At 31.2% G+C, this 19,568-nt stretch overlaps 1 protein-coding gene across 1 annotated transcript in view; it reads left to right on the plus strand.

Annotated features, from left to right (window-relative positions):
• LOC111633511 (receptor-type tyrosine-protein phosphatase kappa-like) overlaps nucleotides 1–19,568 on the plus strand; it is a 70,467-nt gene that overhangs the window by 22,125 nt on the left and 28,774 nt on the right. The window contains exons 4-11 of the mRNA XM_023378094.1: nucleotides 2,556–2,701; nucleotides 3,835–3,884; nucleotides 8,254–8,409; nucleotides 8,472–8,597; nucleotides 10,376–10,609; nucleotides 11,167–11,298; nucleotides 15,771–15,923; nucleotides 16,710–16,844. Of these exons, the coding sequence (XP_023233862.1) occupies nucleotides 2,556–2,701; nucleotides 3,835–3,884; nucleotides 8,254–8,409; nucleotides 8,472–8,597; nucleotides 10,376–10,609; nucleotides 11,167–11,298; nucleotides 15,771–15,923; nucleotides 16,710–16,844 (1,132 nt within the window). The remainder of the gene's footprint in view (nucleotides 1–2,555; nucleotides 2,702–3,834; nucleotides 3,885–8,253; nucleotides 8,410–8,471; nucleotides 8,598–10,375; nucleotides 10,610–11,166; nucleotides 11,299–15,770; nucleotides 15,924–16,709; nucleotides 16,845–19,568) is intronic.

Genomic DNA, 19,568 nt, shown 5'->3' on the forward strand with positions numbered 1-19,568 from the left:
AACTCATAACGCTTTCTCCTTAAGTGTTCCTAGAGACTACAGTGTGTAAGAGATGATTCGCAACGTATCATCAGTTGAGCATCGAGCTCGACAACTCCGAGACACGCTGGACTTAATGGATGGTTTTCCTAAACAAACTCATCGATGACGTCACTACATGTAAACCAGTTAACCAGACCGGCTATTGATGAGTTTCCATCGGTCACTTCGGGTGAACTCTCAATGCCGATTTTATTACAATGATAGCTTCTGTTACTTCTTAAATCGCTTATTTTCTCTGCGGTTATTATTCCAGGGCGTTAATTAATTTAATTTTCGTATACGGCATATCCATTTGATATCCGTTATTAATAAAGTATTTAAATATTTACTTGGAATGGTTCGATATTTAATACAAATTATACTTTTAATACAACTGGTATCTTACAACTGTTACTGTTTATTAATACCAATAAATTTTGCAACAAACATGTATTCAGTTGAATGTTCTTTAGAATTTAGCAAAAAGTTGCAATTGAGAACAAATGATACAGGAACACTCCCCTTGATGGAAAAATAGATTTTTATTTTGTATAATTTGCAATGGATAAGCATTTCGGGCTATGTGCCCCTCTTCAGTCCTTATTTTATTACGTATATCGGTAAAACTATACAGTATAAAAAATTACAGAATTAACGCTTAAAAAGTTTTCAAAAANGTCCAAATAACTGCTTAAACAATAGTGGAGAAGTATATGGAACTGTTTTCTATCACAAAGTAAGTATATTAGGTTTAACGGTATGGAATATTTTTTAAAACAAATAAAATATTCTCACATCTCCAACACTATTAACTGTTACTTCCATTAATTTTGTAATGGAAGTAACAGTTAAGAAAATTTAAGAAAATTTTGTAGAGAAATATTACGATACCTCATAACGCTTTTTCCTTAAGTGTTCCTAGAGACTACAGTGCGTAAGAGATTATTCGTAACGTATGATCAATTGAGCATCGAGCTCGACAACTCCGAGGCACGCTGGACTTAATGAATGGTTTTCCTAAACGAACTCATCGATGACGTCACTACATGTAAACCAGTTAACCAGACCGGCTATTGATGAGTTTCCATCGGTCACTTCGGGAGAACTCTCAATGCCGATTTTATTGCAATGATAGCTTCTGCTACTTTTTAAAGCGCAGATTTTCGCTGCGGTTACTATTCCAGGGCGTTAATTAATTTAATTTGCGTATACGACATATCCATTTGGTGTCCATTATTGAAATGGTTCGATATTTAATAGAAATTATACTTGTAATACAACTGGTATTTTACAACTGTTACTATTTATTTACCAGTAATAAAATAATGCTGATAATTTAAAAATACACTTAATTAACTATATATTGTACATCTTATATATTTCACTTTTCATTAAAATTCGTTAGTTAAATAAATACATACGACACGTTGGTTTATTAATTTTACATAGTTTCTTGAAGTTTTCGGAAATCTCCGGATAGTACTTGCAGAAACTATTTGATGTCGGCTGTTATTCGAATAAAACCAGTATCAATAGTCAACCTTTTTCAGTGTGATGTCACACGATGGCAGAAAAAGAGCTAGCGGTTCGAAACAGCGCAGTTCGTCAATTGTAGTCTTATACTCTAATACAGTAATTCCAATAAATTTAGCAACAAATATGTATTCGGTATGTTCTTTAGAACTTAGCAAAAAGTTGCTATTGAGAACAAATGATACAGGAACACTCCTCTTGATGAAAAAAATAGATTTTTATTTTGTATAATTTACAATGGATAAGCATTTCGGGCTATGTGCCCCTCTTCAGTCCTTATTTTATTATGTATATCGGTAAAACTATATAAGAAATTACAGAATTAACGCTCAAAAAGTTTTCAAAAATAATTATAATGACAACTGAAATTACTAATTATTAAAACCGTTGGTTAGAACAAGTAAAACTGGAATAAATTTAAAAATAAATAAATAAAATATAATAAAATGTTAAAAATAATAACAGGTATACCTGTAAAATAAAAATATTTTGGTTAAAACGAATAAAAAGTTGACTAATATAGTAGAAAAACATTAAAACTTTAAAACCAATAAAAACTGGTTAAAAAGAAGAAATGTAAGAGGTCATCGAAAGATTGTCTCCCAGCATCAGGATTGTCTCTTTACTTGAGAATGAACATTTTCTCTTTTGTTTACATACAAGTAAACAGAAGAAGAGATGTGTAATGTCGGTCGTCCTTTCGCCGAATGTTTTAGTTGTTGCAGGGGGGGAAGATAGCTATAGAGACGCGGACAGAAACCCGATACAAGATTTTATTTTATTACGAGTTTTTTTATAAACTGCATAAATAAACGTTTTGGATTTTGTGTGACGACTTGTGGCTCTGTAACGTTACTTCATTTGCACTCGTGCTACAAGAATAAAATTAATTTTATCCTGAGTTTATTCATTATATATTGGTAATATATTCTACTATTCGAAAATTAACGAAATAAGTTGTAATTTATGAAATATTATTTCATATAATTGTTTTATTTCAGAATTCTTACATCTGCAAATCAGCAATACACGATCTTCGCATTTCAACGTGGAATTATTCTTCTGCTCAACAAATCAGATTCAAAGAAGTAAACGGAAATAGAGTAGAATTTAAACCAACATTCAGACAAAGGATTCAAAGCAAAATGTTCGTATAAATTCAATTTTTTTAGTTAAATTTTTAAATGCTTTATTAAGCAGTTTATTTTTTAAGTAAGAAATTTACCTAAGGGAAATGAATTATTTTTTGTTTGGTTAGTTTTTGTTAACCTCTCTTCAGTCATCTTTTTACAGATATTGTTCCATTATTTAACACACATTGTTATTAAAATTGGGCCATTAAACTGCATATATTGAAAAACCTGTATATGGATAAAAGTACAATTGACAAGATTTAAAAAGTTAAATAAACAAATAAACCGATATAGAATTGAGTTTAAAAACCTATTTTTAAAAAGGGTGAAATTAAAAGGGTTCGAACAACCATAAAATCTTAAAACTACACAGTGTGAGAATGAGAACCAACACACAGATTGACCACAAACACAAGGTTGATACGCAGACCGTTATTTTCATCTGAATTTCAGGCAAAAATAAAACAAATTTTGTTTCGTCTTTTTGACTAAAATCTCTTCTATTTGCCAATCGAAAACCACACCAGTATAATAATTCGTATTACTAAACAAAGTCCAAGTAGACAAGGATACAGAAATTAACAGAAATAGTTCTGGGAGAGTCTATAACTTCTGCCAGTAGACATGGTTTCCTTCAAATAAAAAAAATTAGGGTATTAATAAAATAAAAATACGGTTAAAAGATCTTATTTTTATTTTCTTAATATCCTAAATTTTTATGAAAAAAAGCCACCGTTGAAATCGTCACATAAACTTGTAAAAGAAACAATAAAAAATTGACTTCAGTATTTTTGTTGTTACACTAAAATTACCTATAACGGCAAGTATAAATTTCAGAAAATAAAGTAAATTTTAAAATTTAATGTGTTAATTTTTAGTTTTGATATACGAGTGAATTCATAGTTTTATTTTTAATTCGTGGGTTTGTAGATCGAAAAATATATTTATGATTATACAATAAAGTAATTGCAAATACATAACTAAAACACAGTTACGTTGTTCGGTCGTATATTATTTATACATACTTTTTGTAAAAATTAATTTTATAAGAATGTGTGTAAACAATTTTTTATTATTAAAAATAAACTAAATAAAATATAATAAATATTGCAATTTTCTCTGTATAAATACTTTATTTTCTTTATAGAAATCCACCTTCCACCAAATATTTCGTTTTTACTAATCCCCGAATATCAGGTAAATATTTTAAAGATTATAATTTACATGTAATAACAATACATAAATTTAAGTTTTAAATATATATCTCATATTTAGAAATTACCAAAAGAATTAATATAAATAGTTTATATATTCTACAATTATCGTTTCCTGTCAATTTTAATCAATATTTCTTAAAGATTTTTTTGTAATGATTAAATTTTATTGTTTGAATCGAATTTCTATTTTTAGTAAATGTTGTCCTTAGATTTTTTTTCTTGTAGTTCTTAATAATCAGAGCCAGTCGATGAATACTCAGAAAAATTTTACATAGAGATGCCATATATAAATTTTAATATTAAGTTGGCCGTGGACTTTTCTAGTTATTCGGTGTCTAGCTCATAATTAGACTACGTCTCAGAACTTATTTCGATGTTCAGAGTATTTTCTTTGCATTACTGTGAATGGCTCTTTACATCAGTTAGAAGGCAAACATAATCCGAATACGTTTTATCTCAAAACCCAAATTATATAAAATAAATTTGTTGTTGTTTAAGACTCTTTAAGACTCAGATATAAGTTGATTAAAAAAACTTTTTAAGTGAGAGGCATATATAATTTTATGACTTTCCTCCTCTAAAAAAACCACAGTGTGACATTAAAAAATGGATAAAGATAAGTGAAGTTAATTCTATTTAATTTTATTTGAAGGAAATTTTTGTTGAAAATAAACAATAACTAAACTAGACAAAAATATCGTATTCGGTTTTTGTTTAAAATATACAGATTTTTCTTTGTTTGAACGTATTTTATATATTTATATATATAACTTATATCTATATATAAGTTTAAAAATGTGAATCTGTATATATGGTATTTAAACATAAACTCTAAAATGTCGACTCGACTCGGACTGAACGAGTCTGAAAATACAGAATTTTACCAAATCATAGTCGTAACATTGACTGCCATGCTGTAAATTTCCATACTAATTTGTATCAGTATTCTCGATCCGTAGTTGCTACTGACACGGAGTATACAAGGGATTTTAAATGACACCAAAAAATAAAAATTAAGAGAATTTAAATTAACTAACTTAGTCCGATCTGGCCTTAGTCGAGAGGTTCGCCCTTTTCTATTCACCGTTCAAGAAATTTCTGATCAAGCTGCTTCCTTGCTACAATCTTTCCTTAGGCACGAAAATAAACTAGGCTCTAACTGCTTCTCTATGCATTTTATGGTCTGTTTATTGGGCATTAGTTTTTGTGTGTAGAATACGGGTACGCATTTATTAACAATGGTTACGGTTTCCCATATATTTAACAATGAAGAATAAGACAGACTCACAGCTATTTAAATTAATCAGAATCGATAACATGAAATGTTTGGTAAATTATGATATAAACCGGATTTGAACGTATTAACATGTAGGATAAATTCAATTGTTAGGTTAGACTTAAAATTCAAATTTCTTCAAATTTTTTTAAATTTGTATTATTATATTAAGTCACCAGGCGATTTTTTTTAATTTAAGCGGAAAAATCACGTAATTTAAAGTGGCGTTTGTAAACATTCTATAGCCATATTACTTGCCAATTAACCGAATTCTTTTGTATGTATTTTTTGTGAATTAAATAAAACAGTAGACTATTGTCGTTTTTTAAAATAGCAGCAGATTACAACAATAGTTATTTAAATGAATAATTTTCATTTACATAAAAATAGTAATTAACATTAAGTCTTAATTCACATTTAAAAGTGGGATGATAATTTCCTTTAGAAATCTGTCTAATGTCTCGCTATTTCCAAGTTAAAATACTTTGAACTAAATACGGACAATTTAAAACAACAAAATAATAAAATAGATAAAAAGAAAAAAAAATTAAATTTACAATATCAGTTTTTGATTGTATGGACATTATACACGATTCTCTAATAAGTTTTTTTCAACCATACATTTCTACGCTGTGAGTAATATAGTGACATCCTTATAGTTTAGGCCTATACATATGCCCAAAAGGTTACTTCTATAAATTTCAACTTTTTCCAAATTCATCGCTAATGCTGTTGAGTGTGCCGGTTTTGTAATGCCAGCTACCTCACATTCTACCACTGATCACAAAACCGATCATGTTCTTGTTATACGTAAACTTAGTTATTTTGTTCTTCTTGTTACCATTTCCTTTCTATTTTACGTATAACTTATTATCAATTTTTCAATTACAGTAGTTTTATATCCTAAGGATACAGCAATGTTTTAAATTCTATCTAGCTCTTTCACCCTGTCATATATGTTGGAACAATACATGAAGGCTATTTTTATTAATGCCCTAAATGCCGATAGTTTATAAACGTAGCGGTCATTTGACCAAGAAGGAATATACAGAGTGTCATGTGTAATTTTCATGTATACCTTTGTGTTCAAAGAGATGGACAATTAAAAACGTTGCTGTATCCTTAGGACATAAAACTAATCTCATTGAAAAACTAAGTATGGCTAATTATAGATACATTTTTTTTTATTTTAAAGAAAATTTCGTTTTAAATGAAATAATCCGGCGTTATGCACATATAATTTTGCTTATGAATATATAATTTTTATTGCACTATGTATACATTTATTTATTATAACAATGAAAACTCGTATAATCAAAGAGGTTTTAATTTTTATATGTATCCTTATTGTTCTTTGGGCTTCTGTCGAAAATAATTTATTTAATAACCTTGAAAAGTTTTCGTGGCACACTGGTTGAAAATCTCTGATTGCACATAAACGATTTACAATTAACGAATGTCGAAAATGTTAGAAAGGCGATAAATTTGAATAATTTTTGAGGTTAGTGACATTTTTTTAAAATTTAATAAGTCATTTCATTCAGTTGGAATTTGAAGAACTGTTAATATAGTGTTAAAGCAATACTAGAAAAATTAGTGTGTTGAGAGAAGTTGATAAAGGCTTAAAAACTGTAGCAAAGTTTAGAATTCCCATGAGTAGTTTATCAACCATAATAACAAATCGCAAATCAATTTTGAAATTAGCCGACGATGCGAGACGTACAAGAAAAAGTATTAGAACTTTCGTTTACGACGATGTAAACGAAATTTTAATGCTCATAGGTACCGTATTTTCGCGGATTGTCCGGCATTTCGGATTATCCGGGGAAGACCATGAAATCAAATACCATACAGAAATATCAGATATTTCGGTATGGTATTTGTTTTCATGGTCTTCCCCGGATAATCCGAAATGCCGATCATTTCGCGAAAATAACTTACTGTAAAAAAATTACGTTAAAATAATACTTTATTTACTAAAAAGTGTAATTTCTGTAAAACGAAATTTTCCTAAGGCAATTTTTTTTTCAAAATTTAGTGACTTCGTTATATAAAATTTTGTAAATGAAAATATCCGCCAAATCGTATACTTACTATTTGTTATGCGTGCAAAAATTTTAAAGTTTCTGTCGCCCACTTTGAATCGTCCAGTTCACCGTCCCCCAGTTGTCGTGTACTCTGTTAAAGATGCCCGAATTGATGGCGTGCGACCAATAAAATTAAGTTTGATTTCATCACTCAGTATTTCCGTATTTTATTTATTGTTTTCGTGTTTTAATTTATTATTAAGGCATTTAATTGTGTAATTTTTACCTTAAATTGTCTGTGTTTACTGTTTTAACTTTATCGAAATGAGTATTGTTTAAGGTCTAGCAATGAATTAATTCACTTGCCATTAATTACAGTATAATGGGAAAATTGATTAGGACGTCGTACGATTCGGAGTTTAAATGGAATGAATGAAATTCTTCGTATGAGGCATTACGGTATGCACGGACAAGAGTTGATAATGTACTGTACAGGTACAATACATCACTTTTGAATATGTTAACTTCCGGTAGATGTTTTTTCTTACTCCACTCCTAGATAAACTAACTAATATGCATTCTGTTTATTAGCTATTGATAAAGGAATAAATCATATAAAAAGTAAACTGCTTAATATTAATATGTTAAACTTTGTCAGTATTCACACAATAATTCGAAATTATAGTAGTTGAATGAAATTGGAAACGATTCATTATTTCCGCTAGAATAGTCAAAATAACGTCAAGTTTTATATACACAGATCGTAATGTGCTTTAAAATTTATCGAATATTGCTGCCAAATACGAAATCGAAAAAAGAAAATATAGCAAGATATTTATTTTTTCTCAGAATTTACACTCTTATACTGAATAAAAAAAATGAGTTTGAGTATTGGTTATAGCGAATTAATCCAATAAGACATTTGCAAAAACTAAATGGTTACAAATGCTTAATAATAGATAACTTTTTCTTTTAATTATTATTACTTGCAATAGTTAATATTAATAATCGAAACATAATTCATAAATTAAATAACTTTTTCAAAGAAAAAGTACATGATGTCATAAGTCTTCATCATAATTATCTGAATAATGGAAACGAAGAACACGAACAAGAGTGCCGAATTTTAGCCACTGATAATCAATCGATATATTTTACCAATGGGAATAACAGGAAAGCAACATTTTTAGGCACAGAATTAAGTAAGCAATTTACTATTACGAAATATTTTAACGTGTAATATTTAACACAGACTTTTTTCCAGGTAAAAATCCATCATATAAAAAATATTCCAACATCTGGAACAACGTAAATACAAGGACTGGATTCTGGTGTCGAACACAATTTAGTTCATTCTCTGATATCTTCTCTATAGCAATAAATAAAAATGGTAAAGTTCGTTTTATAATAAAGCAAAACACACTCATTGATAAAAAAGTTATGCACTAAGAAGGAAAAATTAAAATAGAATAAAACTTAATTAGTGCAAACGTAACGACGATCAGTAAGTGATTACAATATCACAGGAATGAACAATTTCCTATGGAACGACGATACAATTATTAAAGAAATCTTTGTACTTTGTAAAGCCATCAATTAGAGCAGCGGTCCCCAACCTTTTTATCGCCGCGGACCGGTCAACGTTTGATATTTTACCGCGGCCCACTGAGGGGGGACGTTGATTGTTTATATTTTAGATTGATTTAATTTAATTGTATTTAAACATGCCTTCAAAATAAAATATAGTTACACCAAAAAATGAATATAATGTGATTAACATTTTAATTCACTAGAACGTTAAATCAATGAGAACCCTGAGCTTGTTTCTTTGCAACAAGACGGTCCCATCTGGGGATAATAGGAGACAATAACACCCGGATTGTGTTTCTTATGTCCAGTTTATTCTGTTCCGTCGTCCATTAAAAGTCGCACAAACCCGAGAGAAATACACCACAGTAAATAAAATGGAAATACCAGTACTGTAATTTAATGTTCCTTGGGCGGCCCGGTACCATTTGATCCACGGGCCGGTACCGGTTCGCGGCCCGGGGGCTGGGGACGACTGAATTAGCTAACCCAGACCAAGCACCGATACGCTGACGATCTGTAACAGACTGCTTCTCTGTAAAGATACTATTCCAAACAATCTCGACGATTTTGTTGTCTTGATGTAAGGACGCGTAACGTTAGAAGAGCCTAAAAGACGGGAATTTCGGCGGAATGATCATTCTGCTTGCTTCGAACCGATGATGAGATCTGTCTCAAACTCTGCCAGGTGTGCGTGATGGCTTTCATCTGCATCGTACAGGCATGACTGGCGTTCAAAAATCTAAACACGAAAACACAGTAAATTTCTGCTAGCCTTATAAGATACCGAGGTAAAGAGTTTGAGACACTATTGGTAGCATTAAATGGAGTACAATCGGATCACAACTGCAATCATTTGCATATTTGTCTTAGAGATCTGGATAGGTCTAGCTTTTCATAATCGGAGAAGTCTATCTGGGTGCAAGACATTTTTGTCAATGAGTGAAATTTAACCATTCAGCTTATTTTTTCTTAAAAAGAAGACAGAAGCAACGCGTGATAAGATAAAAAGACTTTATTTAGTTTTTACGATGAGGATTGTAGAATGTATTTGTAGATAATTGTATAATGCGTTTCGAGTATGTGTAACACTCCGCTTCAGTCATCGATCTCTTACCATAATCGCAAAAATTCCTTCCGACATTTCTTATAGTAACGGTATGTGCATCTGTTTTAAGAGATTGATGACTGAAGTGGAGTGCTACATTACAGTCTAATTGGATATCATTGTAAAAACCAAATAATGTTTATTAGCAATTGGAATTGCTAATTAAACGAAATTGGAATATATAGGCCTATTAATAAGTAAATTAATCAATTGTGCGTTGGTTCTGTCAAATACCATATTATATGTTGTTTGGTTCAGTCTTCTTTTTTAGAAGAACAAATAAAAGATTATTAATAGAGCAGTTCTAAACAATTGGGAATAATAATAATACTGTAATAATAAAATTATTTTTACTTCGAATTAGTTATAAGAAATATAATAAGATAAATTTTCAAACGAAAAATAATATCTTTAAATATTATAATTGAAAATACAGTATTGATGAATTAACGGATTATTACTATATTTTCCAGTTAATTTTATTAGCAAGAGATTTACAGTTACAGTAAGTAAAGGAGATTATGTCGATGTTTCTCAATTGTTAAATTTAAAAAGTATTGACATTGGCGACAAACTGAAAATAAATGGAGTGAAAGTTGCAGGAAACTATTACAAGGCGGCCATACCAATTAGTATTTCCGATGCAGGATTGTTTAGTTTAATTGAGAATAATCAAACTTTAGCGGCTACCAGATTAATAGTGAGAGGTATGTATATTTTTATTTCAGAAATTATAATACTGTATTTTCCATTGTTTATAGAATATCATACATTAAATTTCAAAATCTCGTATTCAAGCAATTGAAACTGAAATCAATATTTTCAGCATTTTCTTCATTCTATCAACTCAATAGAATTTGAAACCAATTCAATTTGAAAGAATTCAAGATTGTTTAGAAAACAAATTTTTTAATCGTTAGTTTTATCATTTACATTAAAATGTAACTGCATGCCGCATTAATATTTCGTTTCCTTGATATTACAAATAACTTTCTCTCGAATTTAATGTGTTAGAACTGTGGGACGTTCAAAGTACAATTGTAGTATGTACTATATTTTGAATTATAATTTTTCTTTCATTTTCTTTTCTTACGGATACGGAAACAGACATAGCCACGATGTCTTTTTTTGTAATAAGTTTGTTGTACAGTTAGTATGATGTTAAGAATATAATTCCATAACGACAATACAAGAAAATAACGGTGTAAATTGTACTTTTAATATTAGTTATTCCTAGAACTGATATATTTTTCTGGTATTTCAGTATGCGAAATTGGAAAATATGGTCCTCTATGTGAATATAATTGCTCGAATTGTTTTAATGGCGGAGTGTGCCACGACATTACCGGTGAATGCATCTGTCCTCCGGGATTTAACGGAACATATTGCGAAAATGGTAACTTTATGTTGTATACTAATATTAGAAGAAATACTCATAATATAAATATATATAGGCCTATTAATAAGTAAATTAATCAATATTTTAATCGTCATATTTGAAGTTATTAAAATCACTCTGTAAATACTTCTCTCTTTAATCCAAAAAGAATTACTTTGGTACTATACCACAGCTATTTAGGTTAAAAAACTCCTTTATTGTTTTTTTCGTATGAATTTCGGGCTTATTTAATTCTCAAGCCCCTGGGCTTAAAAATCCCGCGTTAAGATGAACCTAAGGGCTGTTTGTACGTGGGTGGTGGCAGAGGAGATAATGATGACAAGTATCTAACAAAAAACCGTTTATTGTAAATCAAAGAAACTCTATACAAAAGTTCGTATCCAACGTTGTGTTCGGATGCGATGATCGATCGGTAGATAAGAGGAGTCCTTTGTAGGTTTGAGGTGGACGGCGAATGATGGGCCCCGGGGCAGAAACGATGGATGTCCGTTTGCTGATGAAGATTCGAGTTGGCGGTTTGCATAGAATTGGTCGTTATCCGCATGAGAGACGACAGTTGTTTCCGGCAACGCAGAGCTGTTCACAATACACAATTGGCAGGAAACTGCTTTTTGTGCGTTGACACACGGCGTCTCGGTTATTTCGAACGTTAACTGACCGAGTGCGACGTGTCCTTAATTGTCGGAGATTATATCAATCTTCATCTTTCGATCGGCCATACTGATTGATTTATTGATCTTCTTCATCCGCGCTTTCCGAATGGTTGGTACCTCGTTACTAAGCGCGACGGGACTCCTACCTAAAGCTTGGAAGAGGTCAAAATCGAAATTGAATTCGATCTTCCAGCGATCAAAGAACGACATTCCTTCTACGATTTATGAATCTGCATTGCAGTTTTAACTTAAACAAAGGGTCTCCGACTACAAACATTTTTTGTAAACCTTTTTAAACAATTAAATTTTTCTCTAAATCAACTGATTTCGCAAATTTCCTGACGGTTGGGATTTGTCCGTTACCTCACAGAAGTGTGTGTACTTACGTTTAAACTTCATTTCTCAAGTTGAGTGCCAGGCGTTCCGTTTTATAATTATTCTCTTATGTAAGTAACTATATTATTGTATTTTATATTGTGTATTATAATTTAATTATCGTAATATTGTTTTAAACAGCACTGAAGAGGGACTAAAATTAGCTCGAAATTCATATGCAATATTTAACTCGGATAGTGTGAGCTGTGAGAAATAATCAACCTCATTAACAGGATTGAAGTGATTGAAGATGATGATAATTTTTTTCTATTTTAAAATTTTTATAATTCAAATTACTAGATACAAACTTAAGAATTTAATACAAGTTAAATAAAATAATACTCCCAAGATACTAGCATAAACAATGTGTACTGTGATCTTTATTATAGATATTTAGGGCAACAGGAATTATAATAATTATAGATCTTATCCCCCAATAATTTACATTGTAAATATTTTATAAAAAATCTATTCTATGAGGCTTGCAGAATCGTGATCGTTCTCAAAGTCGGTTCGATCGATTTTGATGAAACTTTGCCATTTTGCATTGATTGCGATGTGAAATCCAAAAATACAATTAAAGATGGGGATCCACGACTTCGTTTTCGAGATATAAGGTCGTTTCACGAGTACGCGCGACAAAGCGATATCGCATAAATCGCGGCACTTTGTCGTGCGATGTTTCACGTCGCTTAAACGTTGTGTAATATAGAATTGAATTCGTTCTATAAATTTTTTCAAAATTTAATGAATGGATTTTAATAAAATTTTGTCATTTTTCATTTATTGAAACCGAGGAATTCAGAAATGTCACGTGGGTTTATTTAAATGTAAAAAATTCAGCAACGAGTTGCTCAACTTTCTCGGCGACGTTTAAAATTCTGGTGGCGCCGTCTGTTATATTAAATGTATGTTTATTAATATATTATGTTACGGTTTCCCATATATTTAACAATGAAGAATAAGACAGACTCACAGCTATTTAAATTAATCAGAATCGATAACATGAAATGTTTGGTAAATTATGATATAAACCGGATTTGAACGTATTAACATGTAGGATAAATTCAATTGTTAGGTTAGACNTATTAATATAATATATATTAATATATTATATTATTTATATTATGTATGTTTTATTAAAGAGTTTTCATACTTTTAACTTTTAAAAAATGGCAAAAAAGTTAATTTTGAAAATAGGGATGAGTTTTATAAAGAATGATAAATGCTAATGACGAGTAAAATCGTCACTAAGGCCGACCCTACTGGAGATACACTGGATCCCTATTATCTCCCTACCCCTCGACCTTAACCACCAAAATTTAATAGCAAAATTTAAAAGCACAAACGTTATTAAGCTTCAGAAAGAATGAACAAAATCGTGCCCCCCCCCACACCTAGCAACACTAACATTCATATATAGCCTACAGAAATTACCTTCGAATTTTTTTGCATTTCTCGATGTTTCAACATGTTCTAAGTCCAAAAATGTAAAAATCTGCGGGGGGTCATTGTTTGCCGGATCGCAATAGTTTCCCTCTGTTATATCAGCCGGGAAAGTAATACCGAAATATAAAAAAAAAAAAAAAAATCACAGCAATGTTTGATTGGTCTCTTTTGCTGAAACTGTCACCTGCGTAATAGGCAACTGCAGCAGTTATTACGACACAAACGCGCAGAGACGATCTTCTATGTCGTCTACTCGAAAGACAGAATCCAAACATGAAATCTGTTAAGGACCCTCGTTGCTACTTATTTTAAACTCGGTCAGTTACAAAGAAATAGAAGATTGACTGCTACAACTGTTAGGACTGGACCCTAGTCGCGTCCTTCTCGACCAACAGAACATCGAACAAAGACCCAACGAATTTCTTGCTTGCTCGTCCACATAACAAAATCAACTGTTGGTAAATAGCTATTTTGAAAGAAAATCAATTCTTTAAATATTATTGCCAGTTGTCCGCGACTGCTTATTCGTCGAATGTACGTTACATTCGCTTATTTCGCAGTTAACCTCCTTCGAGGTCGTTCCACTATCCGCAACCCGTGGACGCGCTCGGTGGCACCTGGCCGTGCCCACAAAGGCCGAGAGGCACGTGCTTATTTAATGGCGGCACGTACTCGCCATATTGTGCTACCGTCTTAGGATTTTTGTGGCATTTTCTAGAAATAGCGTCGCCACTTTGCTATCCCACCACATCCTGATAGTATCACAATTACCTGAAAATAAAAGTTCTTATCTCAAAATTAATAGTCTACTTACGTACAGTATCTATTTCCTACAGAATCAGGCGTAGACACGGCATCAGAATGTCAAATTGGTAAAGGAAGTTTCACTGTTTTTCCATATAATTTTATCAATTTAATTATCAACATATGTTTACTAAAATATTGGCTAACGTTAATTCGGTAAATGTTTTAAAAGTATAAACTGGTTAAATTTTATTATTTAATAATAATTAATAAAATTGTTAAAGAAAATAAACGACTTTTTAAAACTACAAATCGACTTATACCACTTTCAATGATAACAAATTCTGAAAAATATAAACAACAACAATTTTAAATTTATATTTTAATTCAACTTGGCTTTTCTGAAGTGTACTTTTTTATGTAAGAAATAATAATTTAAAATAACGATAATCGACTTTATTAATCAGTTGTTTATTTATAAATTCTAATATAATATAACTAATGAAAGGTAAATTGATTTATTAAGATAACTATTTAATAATAAATTAATTATATTTAAATCGTTTTGTTCTTTTATACTTAGCACAATGAAGTAATTTTGTTGAATAGGAGGTATGTAAGGCAGTAAACTCGTCATATCATTAGGCTATATTTCTCTCTTGTTATAGGTCTTGAAGTTGTGTAGGGTGGTAACAGTAATTATGCTAAAATTCTTAGGTTTTCCTCGTTTCCCAAATAGATCAATAAGTTTAAATTGTGCATATGTTTCCATAGAAGTCTGTAGAAAATGTTATAAGGTTCTTCCCATTTAAACTTCACCAAGCTCATCAGCCAATTCATAATTTTTCTGTCCGTATTTTTCCCTCTTTGACATTGCTTCTTCTTTAGTTCAGACAAAATCTTCTCGTTTTATTTTATACAAAAGGAAGTTATTTTTATTCCGATAATTCTTTATTACATTGTAATAGTCCTAGGCAGTATATAATTGGTTTATAATGGTCTAAAATCTTCCGAAAGAAAACTAAATGGAATGATGAAAAGGACTACTCATCACTTCATCTGAGCAGTAACGCCGTTATCTTATTTATTACGTTGTGTTCTTAGGACCTTAATAATTATCTGTTATAAAGACTTTAAAGAAAGTTGTTTCAATTATTGATTATTATGAATGGACTTATTCCACTTTCAAACAAGGCTCAAATATAACTATGAGTTTTTAATACTGAATCTTATATTTCCATTTAACAGCCTGTCCAGCACATTATTTTGGAAAACATTGTAACCAGCAATGTTACGATAAATTTGGAAATGTGATAGACTGTTCTGAAATCCTTTTTTGTCTGCCCGACCCATATGGATGTTCCTGTTTAAGTGGATACCTTCTCCCATTTTGCAATGAAAGTAAGTATTACATATCGGTATAATGTTTGTTTCATAAAATATATAATTATGGTTTGGTTTGCTTGGTTACGGATACCCGACACGCGGGCGATCTACCAAGAGGAGAAGCCTTTCGGGAAGTTTTTTTTTTTATGGGAAACTGGTCTGTTTAGATGTTACTTAAGTGAAAAAACTCGAAAAACTCCACGTGGTCAGCCCGTTGGCGAGGCGTGAACCCACGACTTGTGTTCAGTGGCGATTGTCGTAAATGCGTTGAAGTTTTTGAAATATTTTATTGAAGAAGGACGAATTGCAGCTCCTGAAGCAACGACAGACTTTCGATCCTGTCCTGGAGACAGGACTTTCGATCCTACAGCAACTCAATATACAAGAGTGTAATCAATGTCTCCATGTATCCGAAAAGCGAATTACGGATTTCTTTGGCTATTTTATCGGATTTAATAATCTTGAAGGACATGTCGATAACATTATTTAGGGTCGGTGTAAGACACCTACTGCGAGTGTCTTTTATCAATTTCTTCCATTTACACGTAATTTACAAAATTAAATATAAATCTTATATTTTCAGCATAATAAATGAATTTGATATTATGAAATTTTCTATTGAAAACAAAATTTATAACATCATATTCTTAGTTCATGTAATTAAATCGAAAGGCGATTAATTCAAAAATTAACAGTGAAATCCTAATTATCTATTTGTAGGAGTATACAAATTATTTTCATTTAGAAATGATACACATATACAAATATAATGTAAATGTTTTATGTATATTTATTTTTCAGTCTGTGAGAATGGACGGTATGGAGTGAATTGCCTACAAAATTGTCCTCAGAACTGTTATACAACTTGCAACCCTTTTAATGGAACATGTATTGGTGGATGTAAACAAGGATGGCGTGGCGATATGTGCCAAATAAGTAAGTTTAATCAAATATATTCCGTTTCTAAAATAAGCATATTTCTAGCATAGTTTGATTGTAACGGAAAACATAATTAGGACCATTTACAAAATAAAATGTAATCGTTATATATTTCAGTAAAAGAAAAAAATCTTTAGACTTTTCAGAATTCTAATAATTATATTTTTGATTTTAAAAATGAATTATTCAAGCAGATTTGAAATGACACTGCGCTACGGTGTTTTTTTTTAGTGCTGAAAGGAAACATAACTGAGCTATTACTGCAGATCGTGGCTTCTCATTTCTCTCTTTTGCTTACTGCCGTTCATAATGATCAACACTGAAGCCGTTAAAGAGATGAATTATTATATATGACGTAATTCATAATATCTTGAAAACGAATTCAATATTTCCTATATTATCACTAGGCATTTCAAAGTTCATTGTACACCGCACGTCATTATCCGGCCTTAAGAAAACATTTATTCACTGACAGAATATTCGTTGTTTTCTCATATCAACGTCGGATGCTTTGATGAGTATTTTAAACGTATAAATATTATAAATTTGTATATATGTTACTGTAAATGCTCGAACTATGGTAAATCCTAAGTTTTTCCAGTAAAATCTAAGATTTACCAAATCATTGTGGTAAAAGTCCGAAATGTTCTGCGATCATTGTTAATTTCGAACTTTTACCAGCATTTACTCGGTATATCTTAGGTTTTACATCAGAGACATGGTAAATGTTGAAAAAATAGTCCCCGATCCCCAATCCCGTACCGCACTACGCCGCCGTTTTCGCTCGTCGCATTCCATCGTTTGACACGTTAGATCGCGCATATTAATTCTAATCTTGTTTGAGATTTCTCTGTCTAAAAGTTATTTATGAATCAAGATGAGTGTGAAATGGAGATTTTATGAAATAATGGACGAGCTCATTGCAAGCAAGAAAGATGATAACTTTTATCTCAATAGGGACAAATATGCAAAGTGTTTGGAAGAAGTAAAAGCTGCAAAGAACATGAATAAGAAACAAGCTGTTTATTACAGTCATATAAAGCGTTACGACATTTTGACTATAGGCGGCGAAGAAAAACTAATTGCGCCTACGAAGGAGGAAAATGGAGAAATAAGGTATTACATTTGTTACGAGGACTTATTCAATATTCTCGAAGAAACACATGTTGCTGTTGGCCACAGTGGAAGGACACGGATGCTTAAGGAATGTAACCGCAAGTATAAAAATGTAACAGTTGAGGCTACCATGACATATTTGAAGCTATGTCAACCTTGCCAAAAGAAATAGAAGACTTTGAAAAAGGGCATTGTCATCAGACTTATACCTCATAGTGAAATGAACTCACGCTGTCAGGTTGATCTAATAGATGTACAAACTACCCCAGATGGAAATTATAAATTTATTTTAGTTTACCAAAATCATCTTACCAAATTTGTGATCCTTCGTGCACTTCAAACTTAACGCGCCGTAGAAGTTGCATACTATCTTTTGGATATTTTCACCACTTTTGGAGCGTCGAGCATCCTTCATTCCGATAACGGCTAAGAATTGTCTAACCAAGTTATTGAGAGTTTATGCTCCATGTGGCCGGATGTAAAAATCCTANAACTACCCCAGATGGAAATTATAAATTTATTTTAGTTTACCAAAATCATCTTACCAAATTTGTGATCCTTCGTGCACTTCAAACTTAACGCGCCGTAGAAGTTGCATACTATCTTTTGGATATTTTCACCACTTTTGGAGCGTCGAGCATCCTTCATTCCGATAACGGCTAAGAATTGTCTAACCAAGTTATTGAGAGTTTATGCTCCATGTGACCGGATGTAAAAATCCAAAGTCATGGATCAGTGGAGCGTGCTAATCAAGACATAGAAAATATGTCGAGCACGTGGATGGAAACAAATCAGTTATCAAAGTGGTCAGAGGGTTAAAGATAAAGAAGTGAGTCTTTGATAAGTTGTCTTTGACCGGAGGACAAGGTTTCAAGAAATGCAACCGCCTAAAAAAATGCGTAACAAAGAAGCGCACTTGCAAGTCATCAGGATTACTTTGTAATTCGAAATGCCATTATAGCTCTCCATGTTGTAAAATCCTTTTTTTACTTTTATGAAATGACAATGAATACCAAATGATTAAAAAAAAATACTATGATTACTGATTAGCTTAACCAACGTAAGCTATTATATTATTTTTGACAAGATAATTTAATTTTTTGTTATGTTAAAAAAGTATTTTTAAACTATTTCACTAGTTATTTATAAATAGGACTTAGTAAGTTGACTGTTTATAATAATTGCAATAAATGATTATTAAAATACTCATTGTTTTATTTCCAAAACCAACATTTACTAATCGTCTTTAGTAAAACCTAGCATGTACCAAATTCTAATGGGAAAAGCCCGGAAATTCATCACACTTTATAAAAATCCTTACATTTACCAACTTATGTTGGTAAATTCGTAGATTTACAAGTAAAACCTAGGATTTACCAATATACGGGCTTTTACAGTAACATATAGATACATATAAGAATTCTTTAGCCAAGGGTTTTATTATGACGTAGCCAGAATTTTGATATTCGATCTATGGACTGAAATATTCGAAATCAAATTTCTCTATGTATAGTCTGGGAGTTAATTGCCGGCTGTAAGTAAAGAATAATAAAAAGAAGACCCGGTTTCGGAATAAGTCAAGAACGTTTTGATTTTAAAAAGTAG

Source organism: Centruroides sculpturatus, unplaced genomic scaffold (assembly GCF_000671375.1).
Source record: "Centruroides sculpturatus isolate CEXI.00-Female unplaced genomic scaffold, Cexi_2.0 scaffold815, whole genome shotgun sequence".
NCBI lineage: Eukaryota > Metazoa > Arthropoda > Arachnida > Scorpiones > Buthidae > Centruroides > Centruroides sculpturatus.